At 37.0% G+C, this 16,799-nt stretch overlaps 1 protein-coding gene across 2 annotated transcripts in view; it reads right to left on the bottom strand.

Annotated features, from left to right (window-relative positions):
- Positions 1 to 7,622: 7,622 nt before the first annotated feature.
- Positions 7,623 to 16,799, bottom strand: part of LOC120413077 (bumetanide-sensitive sodium-(potassium)-chloride cotransporter) — a 113,760-nt gene continuing 104,583 nt past the window's right edge. For both annotated transcript variants that reach the window (XM_039573779.2, XM_039573780.2), the window contains one exon: positions 7,623 to 9,476. In XM_039573779.2, coding sequence (XP_039429713.1) covers positions 9,232 to 9,476 — 245 coding nt within the window. In that variant the 3' untranslated portion in view covers positions 7,623 to 9,231. The remainder of the gene's footprint in view (positions 9,477 to 16,799) is intronic.

Raw genomic sequence — 16,799 nt, 5'->3', positions numbered from 1 at the left:
ATTGGGTTAGCGGAATTAAGCGCACATCGCGATTTGAACCAATCGTGGGCAATCGAATGAAAAGCTATTTCGGCGGAAACAATCGAGTTTTTGATTCTTGGATCTGTTATCAATCAGAAGAATAATAAAAATGGTAGCACGTGATGCGAAAAGGATGAAAGTGGTTGATGTTTTTCTGACACATTATGAAAATATTCACATTTTTAAGTAAATTTAACCAAATTTTCCTCCCCAGAACTTTTAATTGTGAATTAGTAGGGAATGTACATAACAAGTTTAGGACATTGTAAGGTTAGTGAGGGGCTAAAAAATGAAAAAAAAAACAAAGCGCACCAATTTTACAGGTTAAATACCATTTTAACTTCTAAAGCCCCACTAGTTCCTGGAAAGGCCGTGGGCCCACTAGGGGCCTGAGCAAACATAGTTTGGGTGTCAATGATTTAGGCCATTATTCATTATTTTCAAAGACAGACCCCTCATTGAAACTGCCATATTACGCATTATTACCAATTTGAAAAAAAAATGCATGTGAGAAAAACAAATCTTTCTCAGCCTTTGATATAATTCGTTGTGTTAGGCAAGGCTGTAGAGTCGGAGTAGGAGCCAGAGTCGGTGGAGTCGGGCTTTTTGGGGACCTGGAATCGGAGTCGTCAAAACTCGAATAGCTGGAGTCGGAGTCGGCTAAATTTTATGAGCTGGAGTCGGAGTCGGAGCCGAGTCGAACATTTGTGATAAACCCGGAGTCGGATTTATCCAAAATTTAACACAATTAGTGAACTTATTTATTGTTCAGTTTTTGCTATATTGTGCGGGTTCATTCCCAATTTTTTTTATATATTTAAAATTATTTTTTTGAATCGCTTGCACTGCTTTGACATTTTCTCATTTAATTTATATTTTGGTTCAAGATATTTATCAGATGCCACTATGTCTTTGAAGCATTTTTATTTTGATTGGATTGCTCTAATTGTGTTTTTCACTATGATCACCAAATTATAACCTGTTAATCCTCTCTTACCCATGTTTGTAGTGTCATAACTCAAAAAATATAAGACAATTGTTGTTGTGTAGTCAAATTTTTGAAAACTGTTCAAATGATTTTTTGCTTTTATTTATGTATTTTATCAATTCAAATTTGACCAAATTTTATCAAAACATTTCAAAAAAATACACACGCAGTCATCATTTCGCCGGATAGCTAATGTCTTGGAGGTTTCAAGTAGATCATTTTTTCAAAGAAAAATAGTTATGAAAAAATCAATGAAAAAATAATTATCAATATCAGCACTTAACAAAAATTATAAAAACATTTGTAAAATTGACAGTATAAATCAACCAACAAGTTATCAACTATTATATCAATCTTTTACTTGGAACTCAACATTCTCATTTTGTACGCAATTTAAAAAAAAAACAAAGTGTCGTGTTGAAAAAAAATTGACGCTGAAAAAAATATCAAAAATAAGTGGTCATCAATTTCCACAACAATGATATATGAAAATTCAAAAATCTGTATCTTTTGAATGAATTTTTTGATTGATTTGGTGTCTTCGGGAAAGTTGTAGGTATGGATAAGGACTACACTGAAAAAAAATGATACACGGTAAAAAAAATTGGTGATTTTAAATTTAACTTTTTGTCACTAAAACTTGATTTGCAAAAAAAACACTATTTTTTATTTTTTTTTGATATGTTTTAGGGGACATAAAATGCCAACTTTTCAGAAATTTTCAGGTTGTGCAGAAAATCTTTGACCAAGTTATGAATTTTCGAATCAACACGATTTTTTCAAAAAATCGAAATATTGGGAGCAAAAAATTTTCAATTTCATTTTTCGATGTAAAATCAAATTTGCAATCAAAAAGTACTGTAGTAAAATTTTCATAAATTGCACCGTTTTCAAGTTATAGCCATTTTTAAGGTAACTTTTTTGAAAATAGTCGCAGTTTTCCATTTTTTTAAATTAGTGCACATGTTTGCCCACTCTTGAAAAAATATTTATGAAAAGCTGAGAAAATTCTCTATATTTTGCTTTTTGAACTTTGTTGATACGACCTTTAGTTGCTAAGATATTGCCATAGTTTAAAAAACAGGAAAATTTATGTTTTCTAAGTCTCACCCAAACAACACACCATTTTCTAACGTTGATATCTCAGCAACTAATTGTCCGATTTTCAATGTTGAAATATAAAACATTCGTAAATTTACCAATCTTTTCGAATTTTTTTTTCAAAATTTTTAAATCAAGACTAACATATCAAAAGGGCGTAATATTTAATTTTGGTCTTTTTAAAAAGTGAGCCTTGATTTAAAATTTTTGAAAATATTTTTTTCGAAAAGATCGGAAAATTTCACGAATGCATCATATTTTAACATTGTAAATCGGACCATTAGTTTTTTTTATAGAGAATTTTCTCAGTTTTTCAAAAATATTTTTTTCAAAGGTGAGCAAACATGGGCACTAATTTTAAAAAATTAAAAACTGCGACTATTTTCAAAAAAGTTACCTAAAAATGGTTATAACTTGAAAACGGAGCACTTTATCAAAATTTCACTAGAGTACTTTTTGATTGCAAATTCGATTTTACATCGAAAAATGAAGTTGAAAAATTTTTGCGACCTATATTTCAATTTTTTGAAAAAAATCTGTATTGATTAAAAAAATCATAACTCGGTCAAAGATTTTTTGCCCATTCTGGAAATTTCTGAAAAGTTGGCATTTGATGTTTTCTAAAACATATCAAAAAAGAAAAAAAATTAAAAATAGTGTTTTTTTGCAAATCAAGTTTTTGTGACAAAAAATTAAATAAAAAATGACAATTTTTTTTACCGTGTATCATTTTTGTTCAGTGTAGTCCATATCCATACCTACAACTTTGCAGAAGACACCAAATCGATCAAAAAATTCCTTCAAAAGATACAGATTTTTGAATTTTCACATATCATTTTTGTATGGACAGCTGCCAAATTTGTATGGAAAATTATGTGGACAAACTAATGATGCAAAATGGCTTCTTTGGGCATACCGAAGGCACCAAAAAAGTTTCAGTCGGATTAAAAAATAAAATTAATGAAAAAAGACCGATTCCGTAGAGAACTGCTTTTTAGCGAAATATTTGCAGTTTTTCGATTTTTAAAAATAGTGACCATGAGTGGACATCACCTAACCAACGGACGAAAACGCAAATCGACCACGTCCTGATCGACGGCCGATTCTTCTCGGACGTCACACACGTGCGCACCTTTCGTGGTGCGAATATTGACTCGGACCACTACCTAGTTGGAGTTGACATGCGCTCAAAGCTGTCGACGGTGTTCAACCAACGCCGAAGCCGGCGGGCCCCTCCGTTCAACACCGCGTGTCTGCAGAACGGAGATGTGGCCCACAGGTACGCGCAGCAGCTGGATGCGAATCTGCCAGGTGAGGAGGAACTTGGCGCAGCCTCGCTCGAAGATGGTTGGAGCCGTATTCGCTCAGCCATCGGCAGTGCAGCAGAAGCCACGCTGGGTAGTGCGATCCGAGTCAGTCGAAACGATTGGTACGATGACGAGTGCCAACAGATTACCGCCGAGAAGAAGATAGCTTACGATAAGAAGCTGCACAAGGCGACGAGAGGGAACGTGGAACGGTACCGGCAGGCTCGGAATCGGCAGGTCGCGGTCTTTAAGCTTAAGAAGCGCCAGCAAGAAGACCGAGATTGCGCGGAAATGGAGCAGCTATTCCGAACTAACGAAACGCGTAAGTTTTACGAAAAGGTGAACCGGTCCCGCAAAGGCTTCGTGCCGCGAGCCGATGTGTGCAGGGACAACGGTGGAAACCTGATCGTAAACAAGAGCGAGGTGTTGGAAAGCTGGAAGCAGTACTTCAACGAGCACCTCAACGGCGATGAAGCGGACGGAGACGGCGTTGGAGTCAACCTTGGAGCGCCCGCAGCTGATGAACAGTTCCCGGCGCCTGATCTAGAGACGGTGAAGAGGGAGATCAGGAAGCTGAAGAACAACAGAGCTGCCGGCAAGGATCGGTTACCCGGTGAGCTCTTCAAATATGGAGGAGAGAAACTGGCGAGGGCGCTTCACTGCGTGATCTCCAAGATCTGGGAGGAGGAGAAGCTACCGGAGGAGTGGATGGATGGTGTCGTGTGCCCCATCTATAAAAAGGGCGATAAGCTGGACTGCGGCAACTACCGCGGCATCACGCTTATCAACGCGGCCTACAAAATCCTCTCCCAGATTCTCTGCCGCCAGCTGTCACCCCATGCAAGGAGGTTCGTGGGGCCCTACCAAGCGGGCTTCACTGGCGCGCGCGCCACCACGGACCAAATATTTTGTCTCCGACAGATCCTCGAGAAATGTCGTGAGTACAACGTGCCCACACATCACATCTTCGACCGCGAGCAGCTATGGCAGATTATGCACGAGAACGGGTTTCCGGATAAACTGACTCGGCTGATCAAGGCTACCTTGAACGGTGTGTTGTGTCACGTGCGTGTTTCGGGGGACTTAGCGGAACCCTTTGGATCACGCCGAGGGCTGCGGCAAGGTGATGGCTTATCCTGTGCGCTATTCAACGTCGCCCTTGAGGGCATTATTCGAAGGGCGGGCATCGAAACGAGTGGCACGATTTTGAACAGGTCCTACCAGCTGCTTGCTTTTGCCGATGACATCGACATTGTGGCAAGAAACCTGGAGACGGTGAAGAATGTCTACACCCGACTGAAGGTACAAGCAAGGCGTGTAGGACTTGGCATGAATACGACGAAGACGAAGTACATGAGAGGAAGGGGTTCGAAGGACGTCGGCCCCCCAAGTCTCACCCCTCTAACTGTGGATGGTGATGAGTTGGAGGAGGTGAGCGAGTTCGTGTACTTGGGATCGCTGGTAACCGCCGACAACGACACCAGCAAAGAGATCCGGACTCGTATTTTTGCTGGGAATCGTGCTTACTTCGGATTACGGAAGACTCTCACATCGGATCGAGTGCAGCGCCGCACGAAGCTGACGATGTACAAAACACTGATTAGACCGGTAGTCCTCTATGGCCACGAGACCTGGACGTTGCGGCAGGAGGACGAACGTGCCCTTGGAGTTTTCGAACGGAAGGTGCTGCGAACGATCTACGGTGGAGTGCAGGTGTCTGACGGAGTGTGGCGAAGACGCATGAACCACGAACTGCACGCGTTTCTTGAAAAAACGACCATCGCCACCCAGGCGAAGATCGGGAGGCTCATGTCGCCCGAATGGACGAGAGCCAGCCTGTCAGACTGCTTTTTGACCGCGCTGAACCAGCTGGCGGAACAGGCAGGAGAGCAGGGAAACCGCGCGCACGGTGGGGAGATCAAGTGAATGCTGATATCCGGAAGATCTGTAACCTGGGAAATTGGCGAGTAGCAGCCCAAGACCGAGAAAGATGGAAGCGTCTTCTTGCTACAGCACGCGTACCTGGTGCGCTATGCTGATTGGTATGGTATGTATGACCATGAGTGACCATTTCTGAAAATATTTGATATTGATGGCGGCTTTCGTTAAGCAGTTAACTTCTCATCTTGCGTGCGGATGTGTGTGCCACCAAAATGATGAGAAATGGTCTCGCAAAATAGAAATTATGATCAAAAGTGCATTACATTTGATCCTTTTGGCCAGTAAGTGGCATTTGCGTGCTTACTTGAGGCGGTGCTGTTGATGGTAAGTTTATAGCCTAAATAGTATTTTTGGAGCTTTAATCGACCATCAAACTCTCCATATGACGAAGATAGGTGTTTGATTAGAAAGGGTATATTTCCCCTATTTTTTCTCAATAGTCCAATACCTTCAACTTTGCCGAAGAAACCAAATTGATCATAAAATTCACTCAAAAGTTACAGCTGTTTGAATATTTACATACCATTTTTGTATGGACAGTAGCCAAAATTGTATGGGGACTTGTATGGGTGAACGAATCACACAAAATAGTTTTTTGGTCATAGGGAAGGCCCCCACAAAGTTTGAGCACAATCAAAAAATACAAAAAATAAAAATGGTCGAAATCGGCCGATTTCGTAGAGAGTTGCTCAACTTCGATGAGTTAGGCTCATTCAATTGGTTTATCAATTATTTAACTAACGTCGGGTCGCATGATCAACCACATTATTTTCATCGAAATATCTGAAAAGTGTATAAATAACACTTAAGGGGTTACATGTAAAAATCACAAAAAAAAACATATTTCCGAATATTTATTTAACCCTTTCTAAAGATTTTTTGAAATTAAATATGTCTTTATTGAACTTTCGTATAATAATTACATTTCTTTTACATGATAAGTGGTATGGCTTAATGCTCTTCATTTTTGTAGTATTTTTCGTTTTATTATTAACTGTTCACATTCATTTATTTATTTCAAAGTGTTTTACATTTTTGCATTGATTCGAATACATTTGGGTAAAAAAGAAAAAAATCACATTAACAACTAATCCTAACTTAAATCTAAAAAAACATAAAAAATCAGTAGAACGAGTAAATTACGAACTGGTACAGTTGTTCCTTGTTGTGTCTCGTCATCTTGAAGTCTTTGATCAAGTTCAACTTAAGAGTTTTGAGCTCTTCTTTCAGCACACTCACATCCATGTCGTACAGGCCTCGGAGGACCTGTTTCATGGGGCGTTTACCTGGATCGTCATGGCTGTAGTATTCAATCTTAGTGTTGTTCAAGAAATCCCGAACTTAGTTGTAATCCTTTCTGATAGGTAGCAGAAATTTGAGTCCATCAGCTTTTCCCGTCGTTCAAATTCTTCCTTCTCGCTCACGTCCACAGGAAGGGTAGCGAACTGGTGTCCAGACGAATTTTGAGCGTCCTTGCTCAAACTGCCTGGCTTTGCAGGTAGCGCATCGGCATTCTTTAGCTTCTTCAAATCTACCGATCCTGCTGGTGAGGACCGCCTCTTTTTCTTGCCGTGAGACATTTTTTGCACTTTTTAGCACTTTTCAGGAGCTAATGTCGAGGAGTACCACTCTCGTTGTTGGTTCCAAAAGGAATGAGAAATATAAAGTGTAACGTTTACCCTTGAGCAACTCTCTACCAAAACCGGAAACGGATTTTATTTGTATTTTTTGATTTGGCTCAAACTTTGTGAGGGCCTTCCCTATGACCAAATAAATTATTTTGTGTGATTGGTTCACCCATACAAGTCTCCATACAACTTTGGCAGCTGTCCATACAAAATTGGTAGTTAAATATTTAAACAGCTGTAACTTTTGAGTGAATTTACTGATCAATTTGGTGTCTTCGGCAAAGTTGTAGGTATTGTTGAGGACTATTGAAAAAAAAAAAAAAATTGTTACAGGAAAAAAACAAATTTGCCGATTTTTTAATTAACTTTTTTTTTCACAAAAACTTATTTTGTCAATATACGTATTTCTTGATTTTCGTTTTTTTATATGTTTTAGAAAACAAAGACCCGCAGCCGTAAAATTTTCCGATCTTTTCGAATACAATATTTAGATTTTTTTGAATCAAGACTTACATTTCAAAAGGGCGTAATTTTGAATGCTTAGCCATGCCAAAATATTAAAACAACCGACGTCCAATTTCACCTAAAGCTGTTTTGATGGAATTCGGATTACTTTAAGCAAGAAAAAAAAAACACTTTTTACAAGTTTTGAAGCACCTTTTTATTTGGACGAATAATTCTTGACATTTCTATCGTATCGTCTGGTTATGATCATTTTCTGCTTTTTTCGCCGGTTTGTTGGATGGTGAGTGCATGGAAAACGTTTACTATTTACACCGAGATTTACACAGAGTTTACCTTTCTTGCATATCCCAACTTGTGTGTGGGTTGGCTCTAGACAACTCTCTCCGACTAAATATCCTTAGGCGGGTTTGGGGCTTCACTCAGTTATGAAATGCGTTAGCGGATGTCGTTCGGGGCGTATCAGTTTATGTTTATGTTAGCTTACCATCCGCACGTTTAATTAAACTTTCTTCGCCTAACGTACCGGTACCGGTGCTAGAATGTAAATAATACTTTTTGCGTTCACTTCGAAGTTTGCTGCGTAGCTTTCTCTTAGGCGTGTAGGCTTTTTCGTGTGGCGTGGGTTTGCTGGAAAATGACATGCCTATTAATTCCATAGAAGTTCTTCCTACCCCCGGGGAAGGAGGCTCGCAAGCTGCTTCGAATTAAGACGGAGATTTTCTCTCTTGTTTTATTACCCAGGTAGCCCGCAGATTTCCTATCAAATCAGAAACCACTCAACTGCGTAGTGTGGATTTATGGTTACTGGAGGGCTGTTGTCGGGGAATTCTCGGAGCGATTAGCTTGGACGCAGTTATTTTGGGGGCAATTTCCACGGTTTCTTCTGGAGCTTGATTGGGAAATCGTGAACATGAACTTTAACTTTTTTTGGTTACTCGAAGTTTTTAGTAGAGCACAGTTTTTAAGCGTTTGTGGAACTCAAAGATAAGATTGGAATCAGCGAAGAATTGAATGAATTGACTTCTCGTGGAAGTTTGAACACTTTTTAACCATACCAACAGTACTGTTCATTCAATTGCAAATGAAAATTGACAAAAAGTTCGCAAAAGCTCTCAACGCTCGGGTGGCTCTTATCTCCCCGCGTTTCCGAAGCAGCTGGCTCTAATTAATAAGACCCCGCTCCCAAATGGTTCCCAACGTCCAGAAGAAATCTGTTGGCACAAATTTGCATATCTATTTACGGACAAATAGCTGCAAATGTCCTCATCCTCTATTTATTTCCAGCGAATCTGTTGACGCAAACACCGAAAACGGCGCACACTTGAAAGGCACTAAGAGATAAGCAATAACAATACAATAACAGTAATGGATGATGCGGTGAAATTGCGCGGGAAAATTTAAGCTTCCACGACGAGGGGGGAAAATGCAAGGATGCTGAAGTTAAAGTTTACTCCGCCCTGCTGCTCATCCTAATTAGCTGAAATCCCCGCAGGAGGTGCTCGAGCTATTGTTTGTATCATTATTCTGTGCGAAAAGCTCGTCAAATGAATAGTTAAATTAAAACTTTGTGTACTACTTTTCGTCCTCTTCCTCCTTCTCCTCCTACGCCACTGGCAAAGTCATGAAAATAAATTACGGCGATGTTGAGGAATACACGACTCGGTCGCACAAGACTAACCAAAAAAAAATATAATGGGAAAGGTTTTAATGCATAATTCAACAGAGATAAAAACTTGGTCTTTTTAACAAATAGTCGTCCCGTAGCGGTGGCCCAGCCTTTCTAGGAGTAGAACGTCAGCACGCTGGTTTGGTTGCCCCGCACAAACAGGAACGGTGGAAGTCCCTGGCTGAGCGTTTCCAGCCAGGCCAGATAGAGTTGGGCGGACACGACGCCCTTTCGGGGCATCGGCAGCGTCATCACGACCAGGTCCGACTTGCTCGAGTGCTCGAGCGCGTAATCGCGCAGATTGAGGTGACGGTTCGTCTTGTCTTGAACGGCGAGCAGCTCCGCTTCGGAGATTTGACCTGTGGAAAAATGGGGGGAAATTTTAGTCTTTCGAGTGGATGATCTCTTCTCTTGCAATATTTGGTCATCTGGGGTATACCAACAGTATAAAAAGAAAACACCGTAAACCGGGGTGACTTTGATAGGATTTCAATTTGTTTTTGAAATATTGTCCAACAGGTAAGGTTTATCTCAAGATTATTATTTTTGAAACATGTACTGGGGTAGGCCACACAAAGTCCATGCACTATTTTGGAAAAAAAGTTTTTTCAATAGTGTTTAGAAAAATAGTTACGTAAAAAAATCCTTGTTTAAATTTCGGGGCGGCTTTGATAGTCATAGTTTTTGTTGTTAAAATCATATTTAAGCTGTTCAAACTTTATTTGTACGTTAAATGTACCACCACTTTATAGTTTTTTAAGAAAAAAAAATCAATGTTTATAATTAGTCAACTAAGTTTATATGCTTTTTAACAAAATACATATAAATTTTAGGTAAAATTGTTAAAAAGACGGAATTTTGTGTGAAATTTGTTAAAACTGGTTTTGTTTGTAAAATCATTGATTTATATTGTATTTTATACTGAATTCGAAGCACGAATCAAAAGTTTTCATATTTTACATGAAATTTTTTCAACTGAAATTGCCTATAAATTTGGAGTTTTTTTTTAATTGTGTTTCAGAAACACATATTATTTATTATTTAAAAACTTATTTACCCTTCTCCTAGAGAAAAATTGTCCAAAGAATCCGAAAATTAATTCCGTTTTCCGATTCAAAATCATGTTCATTGAGAAAATCATGACACATTGAGAAGTTTAAAAAATGACTTTCATCAGCAGTTTCTTAACTATAGTTTACTAACTTTTTAAATTTTAAAAAAATTGTGAAAATTTCTTTATGAGGTACTTTGAACACTTTTCTACCACGGTTAGTATGATTCTAAACAATTCCGTACGTATTTTAATTGTACTCTTCATTTTGCAAACCTATCAAAGTCACCGCGGCTATCAAAGTCACCCCGTTTTACGGTACTACAAAAAATAAAAGGTTTACAGACTTTCAATGAAGTATCATGCGTCTAATCCTAATTACCTCATAGTTTTTGCTTGTCAATACATAGGACATCAAGAAAGTACATGTACCTAGTTCATGTTTAAAATGTCATTTTGGAAAGAAACGACGTTCAAATGAAGAATCATCATGACAAATCGGCAAAAAAAAGTTGCAAAACCGGCTGTACAGAAGGATGACAAGAAAAATTGAAAATTTCGAAAAATCTCAAGGGAAACCCCCTGGATTGATTCTTTAGGCAAAAACAAGTAACTGTGCCAATTTTGAGCCAAATCGGTTAAGGCTAAGGGGTCGCTTTTCATCGTTGAAGTTTATATGGGGAAAATCGCAAAAATGTATGGGGAAAAACATCGCTTCAGGGTTTTTGCAGCAGGTGGCGCAGGTCTCGCCCAAAATTGTCCAAGTGTGAGATTCTTGTAGGAAATTTAATTACCTGCAACCTTTTTTTTTTTTTTTTTAATTTATATTTATTCAAATTTCTTTTCCATGTACATTCATTCAGTTAAAATATTATTGAGTGTCCAATCACAAACGATGACTTTTCACCTCAATTTTAAATACTAGCAACTTTCATTTATTCATGAAATATTGTAGCTTTCGCTATTCAGTGATTTAAAATGTAGGAGGCCCTACATGTACAAAAGGGAAAAGGGATACCTTAAAACTAACTTATAAACTATATAAAGAGCGGATCAATGCAGCTGAAGACTGCAATGATTTTTGTCGAAATGCATCAATTATCTTATTGGACATAACATCCAAAGTGTCAACTTCGGCTAATTGATGAAGTTCACTGGTGCTGAACCAGGGAGGAAGTTTCAGAATCATTTTCAGAATTTTGTTCTGAATCCTCTGAAGTTTTTTCTTCCTGGTTAAGCAACAGCTTGTCCAGATCGGCACAGCATAAAGCATGGCAGGTCTGAAAATTTGTTTATAAATTAACAGTTTATTCTTGAGACAAAGTCTAGAATTCCTGTTTATAAGTGGATACAAACATTCAATATATTTGTTACATTTAACCTGGATACTTTCAATGTGATCCTTGTAAGTAAGGTTTTTGTCAAAAGCAAGTCCAAGATATTTCACTTGATCCTCCCACTTTAAATTTACCTCATTCATCTTTATAATGTGATGACTTTTTGGTTTAAGAAAATCAGCCCTTGGTTTGTGAGGGAAAATAATAAGTTGAGTTTTTGCAGCATTTGGAGTAATTTTCCATTCTTTCAAATAAGAATTGAAAATATCCAAGCTTTTTTGTAATCTTCTTGTGATGACACGAAGGCTTCTACCTTTGGCGGAGATGCTTGTGTCATCAGCAAAAAGTGATTTCTGACATCCTGGGGGCAAATCAGGCAAGTCAGAAGTAAAAATATTGTATAAAATTGGACCCAAAATGCTTCCTTGAGGGACGCCGGCACGTACAGGTAGTTGATCAGATTTGCTATTCTGATAACATACCTGCAGAGTACGATCCGTCAAATAATTTTGGATAATTTTCACGATATAAATCGGAAAATTAAACCTTTTCAATTTCGCAATCAAACCTTTATGCCAAACACTGTCAAATGCTTTTTCTATGTCTAGAAGAGCAGCGCCAGTAGAATAGCCCTCAGATTTGTTGCTTCGAATTAAATTTGAAACTCTCAACAATTGATGAGTAGTTGAATGCCCAAAGCGAAATCCAAACTGCTCATCAGCGAAAATTGAATTTTCATTAATGTGCGTCATCATTCTATTAAGAATTATTCTTTCGAATAATTTACTAATAGATGAAAGCAAACTAATGGGCCGATAGCTTGAGGCTTCAGCAGGATTTTTATCCGGTTTCAAAATCGGAATTACTTTGGCATTTTTCCAACTACTGGGAAAATATGCCAAATCAAAACATTTGTTGAAAATGTTGACCAAGCAACTTAAAGTTGCTTCTGGTAATTTTTTTATTAAAATGTAAAAAATGCCATCCTCACCAGGGGCTTTCATATTTTTAAATTTTTTGATAATAGTTTTTATTTCATTCAGATCCGTATTAAAAACTTCATCTGATGAAAATTCTTGTTCAACAATATTCTGAAATTCTATTGAAATTTGATTTTCAATAGGACTCAAAACATTCAAGTTGAAATTATGAGCACTCTCAAACTGCTGAGCAAGTTTTTGAGCTTTTTCCCCATTAGTTAATAGAATATTATCACCATCTTTTAAAGAAGGGATGGGTTTTTGAGGTTTCTTAAGAACCTTTGAAAGTTTCCAAAAAGGTTTGGAATAAGGTTTAATTTGTTCGACATCTCTTGCGAACTTTTCATTTCGCAGGAGAGTGAATCTGTGGTCAATAACCTTTTGCAAATCTTTTTGAATTCGCTTCAGTGCAGGATCACGAGAACGTTGATACTGTCTTCGGCGAACATTTTTCAGACGAATCAGAAGCTGAAGATCGTCATCAATAATGGGAGAATCAAATTTGACTTGGACTTTAGGAATAGCAATATTCCTAGCATCCAAAATTGCATTAGTTAAAGATTCCAAGGCTGAATCAATATCAGCTTTGGTTTCTAAAACAAAATCATGATTTAAATTATTCTCAATATGATGCTGATACCTGTCCCAATTAGCTTTGTGGTAATTAAACACAGAACTATTGGGTCTGGTAACTGCTTCATGAGAAAGTGAAAAAGTTACTGGAAGGTGATCAGAATCAAAATCAGCATGAGTCACTAAAGGACCACAATACTGACTTTGATTTGTCAAAACCAAATCAATTGTTGATGGATTTCTAACAGAAGAAAAGCAAGTTGGCCCATTCGGGTATAAAACCGAATAAAGACCAGAAGTGCAATCTCTGAACAGAATTTTACCATTGGAATTTACTTTTGAATTATTCCAAGATTGGTGTTTGGCATTAAAATCACCGATGATCAAAAATCGAGATCTATGCCGAGTAAGTTTATTCAAATCCCCTTTGAAATAATTTTTATTTTCCCCAGTGCATTGGAAAGGCATATATGCAGCTGCAATCATAATTTTCCCAAAAGAAGTTTCAAGTTCAATGCCGAAACTTTCAATAACTTTTAACTTAAAGTCACGTAACGTGCTATAAGTCATACTACGGTGGATAACTATTGCAACTCCACCGCCATTTCGATTCATTCGGTTATTAGTTATAACTCTATAATCTGGATAACTTTTCAAATAAGTGCCAGTTTTTAAAAATGTTTCGGTTATAACAGCAACATGCACGTTATGAACTCGTAAAAAGTTGAAAAATTCATTTTCTTTCGCTTTTAAAGAGCGAGCATTAAAATTCATAATATTGATGGAGACGGTTTCCACGGGAAATCGACCATAAAAATACGATTTTGAACCGGACCATTTCCGATCTTAATAAAACTTGCTGGATCGTTTGTCCTACTCAAATCAACAACTCCTGTGCACTCAGTTTAGTAATTCACAATGGCATTTGAATTTTAGGAATTCTTTTAGTTTTAAATTATTGGTAATTACATTTAAATTGAAAAAATCATATCTTTCGAAGCAGATGTTCAAAAAATCGATCGAAAGTGTGTTTTAACGAAAATCGTGCGCTCTTTTCAATGAAAATATTTCCAAAAGCCGAAACTTTCATTTTCGATCAAAAAACAGCCAAAAATCAAATTTTCTTCGAAAATCAGGCTGAATACACCCTTAGATTCAAATTTTGCCATTAACATTCGAAAGAGCGGACAATTTCCCACTTTTCTTCCATAGACACCAAGTTGGAGCGAAAGCGTTTTCGAATAGTTTGTAAATAAAAACCTTTTTTCGTTTTTTTTTTATTTTTTTTTCAAAAAACTAAATTACATGTTTTATGGCAAATTTTGTAACAGATCCCATTTTTAAGCTTAAAATAAAGTTCTGCTTCCGTGTTTTTGAGTTTTTCCTTGACGTACCAGTTTCAAATACATATAAAAGGAACGAAATAATTACTAAAGATAACCAAAAAAGGTGCACTTAAGGTAACATTTCCTGAACCACTTTTATTATGGAAAAATGTTTATCTCACTCGTCAGTGTTGTTAATACCTGCAAAATAGTTTTTTTCTTATTTTATTTTCCAAATTCATCTGGAAACATCATTTATTCGTGTTTATCAAAACTATTTGCGTAGATTTGAAGCTTATTATATCAAGAATAAATTTGCAGAATAAACATGCTATTTCATCAAATCTCTGAAAAGTTACAAATTGTAAAATTCTGTGATATTTATTCCCTTTTCGTTCTACTATTGCTTAAATTATTCTCAGGATGACAAATCAAAAATCCAGTGTTTTGGATTTTAATTTTATTTTAATTGTAGGAAAAAAACACGTTGACAAATTATTGAACATCTTACAAAATTCTGCTAAGTGATATACAACAATTTGCCAGGCAAACGGCATGGTCAAACTCTAAGGTGCTCGGATCGGCTTCAAATCTTCGGGATTCTCTACCAAAAATAGTTTTATACATAATTTTTGTTAGGTAATTAGGGTGGTTCCTGGCACGTCAGGGTGTGCTTTAAAATGACAATTATTGCGATTTTGCAAAAAAAACACAAATTACCAAAAACAACTTTTTTTTTTTTTTTTTTTATATGAAAAGACCGAATTACGCACATCCAACTGGAAGTTGGAACATTCACCTACTCCATTCGGAGTTAGGCTCGGTTTGTCTTATTTTTCATATTCTGATATTCTGATTATTTCTTTTTTTATGGAGTAGGGCTACATGCCCTCTCATCTTTTCATCGATCTTTACATTTTTCATTAATACTGCAGCACGTGCCAGTGAGCCAGAGCTCCTTTAAGGCAGTGCTTAAACTTGACATTGTTTAAACCAACTTAAGTTATCCGGTTTGTACATGGAAAGTGACTAATTTGGCTTTCAAGGAAAAATACGCATGAGTTCAGTTTAAACGGCGTTTGACAATGATTATTAAAAATACTCAAAATTGTCATCTTTGGACCGCCCTGACGCAACAGGAATCACCCTAAGACCCAAAAAAATAGGAAAAAAAATATTTTGCAGGTATTAACAACACTGACGAGTGAGATAAAAAATTTTCCATAATAAAAGTGGTTCAGGAAATGTTACCTTAAGTGCACCTTTTTTGGTTATCTTTAGTAATTATTTCGTTCCTTTCATATGTATTTGAAACTGGTACGTCAAGGAAAAACTCAAAAACACGGAAGCAGAACTTTATTTTAAGCTTAAAAATGGGATCTGTTACAAAATTTGCCATAAAACATGTAATTTAGTTTTTTGGAAAAAAATAAAAAAATAAAACGAAAAAAGGTTTTTATTTACAAACCATTCGAAAACGCTTTCGCTCCAACTTGGTGTCTATGGAAGAAAAGTGGGAAATTGTCCGCTCTTTCGAATGGTAATGGCGAAATTTGAATCTAAGGGTGTATTCAGCCTGATTTTCGAAGAAAATTTGATTTTTGGCTGTTTTTTGATCGAAAATGAAAGTTTCGGCTTTTGGAAATATTTTCATTGAAAAGAGCGCACGATTTTCTTTCAAACACACTTTCGATCGATTTTTTGAACATCTGCTTCGAAAGATATGATTTTTTCAATTTAAATGTAATTACCAATAATTTAAAACTAAAAGAATTCCTAAAACTCAAATGCCATTGTGAATTACTAAACTGAGTGCACAGGAGTTGTTGATTTGATTAGGACAAACGATCCAGCAAGTTTTATTAAGATCGGAGATGGTCCGGATTTTGAGTGGTCGATTTCGCGTGGAAACCGTCTGGAATTACTTAGATCCATGATTAAACTTCAGGGTAAGAACAACATCATTCGCAAATTTTAATCCAATCTGGATTGCTTCCATCATGGATGTAGCATTACTCATTGTTTGAATCAAACCAAACAGTGAGTTTTGCAAAAAAGTCATTTTTTCAAACGTAACATCGCCGAGATCAGAAGATCCCAAAGCGTTGCCAGCAGAAAAATTTTCAAATGAGATTTGAGGTACCTGCCCAATTTCAGAAAGATTGGTAGAGGATTTATAATTCGTGGATGAACCCGAAACGACGTTAGCATAAGAAATGCCATTGTTGTTACCTAACTTTTCCACGGTAGGGGTATTTCTAGAATTGTTCGAGTGAGACAGCACGAACGTTTGATTTAAAGATGCAGGTACAACCTGACTTTGAGAAAATTTCGGTTTGGATTTCGGCTGATGCTTAGCACGAGAATCCAAAACCTTTTTTCTGATGGGGCAATCCCAAAAATTTGATTTGTGATT

Source organism: Culex pipiens, chromosome 3 (assembly GCF_016801865.2).
Source record: "Culex pipiens pallens isolate TS chromosome 3, TS_CPP_V2, whole genome shotgun sequence".
Classification (NCBI taxonomy): domain Eukaryota; kingdom Metazoa; phylum Arthropoda; class Insecta; order Diptera; family Culicidae; genus Culex; species Culex pipiens.
The sequence above is the reverse complement of the archived record's forward strand: the minus strand, read 5'-3'. Positions and strand labels throughout refer to the sequence as shown.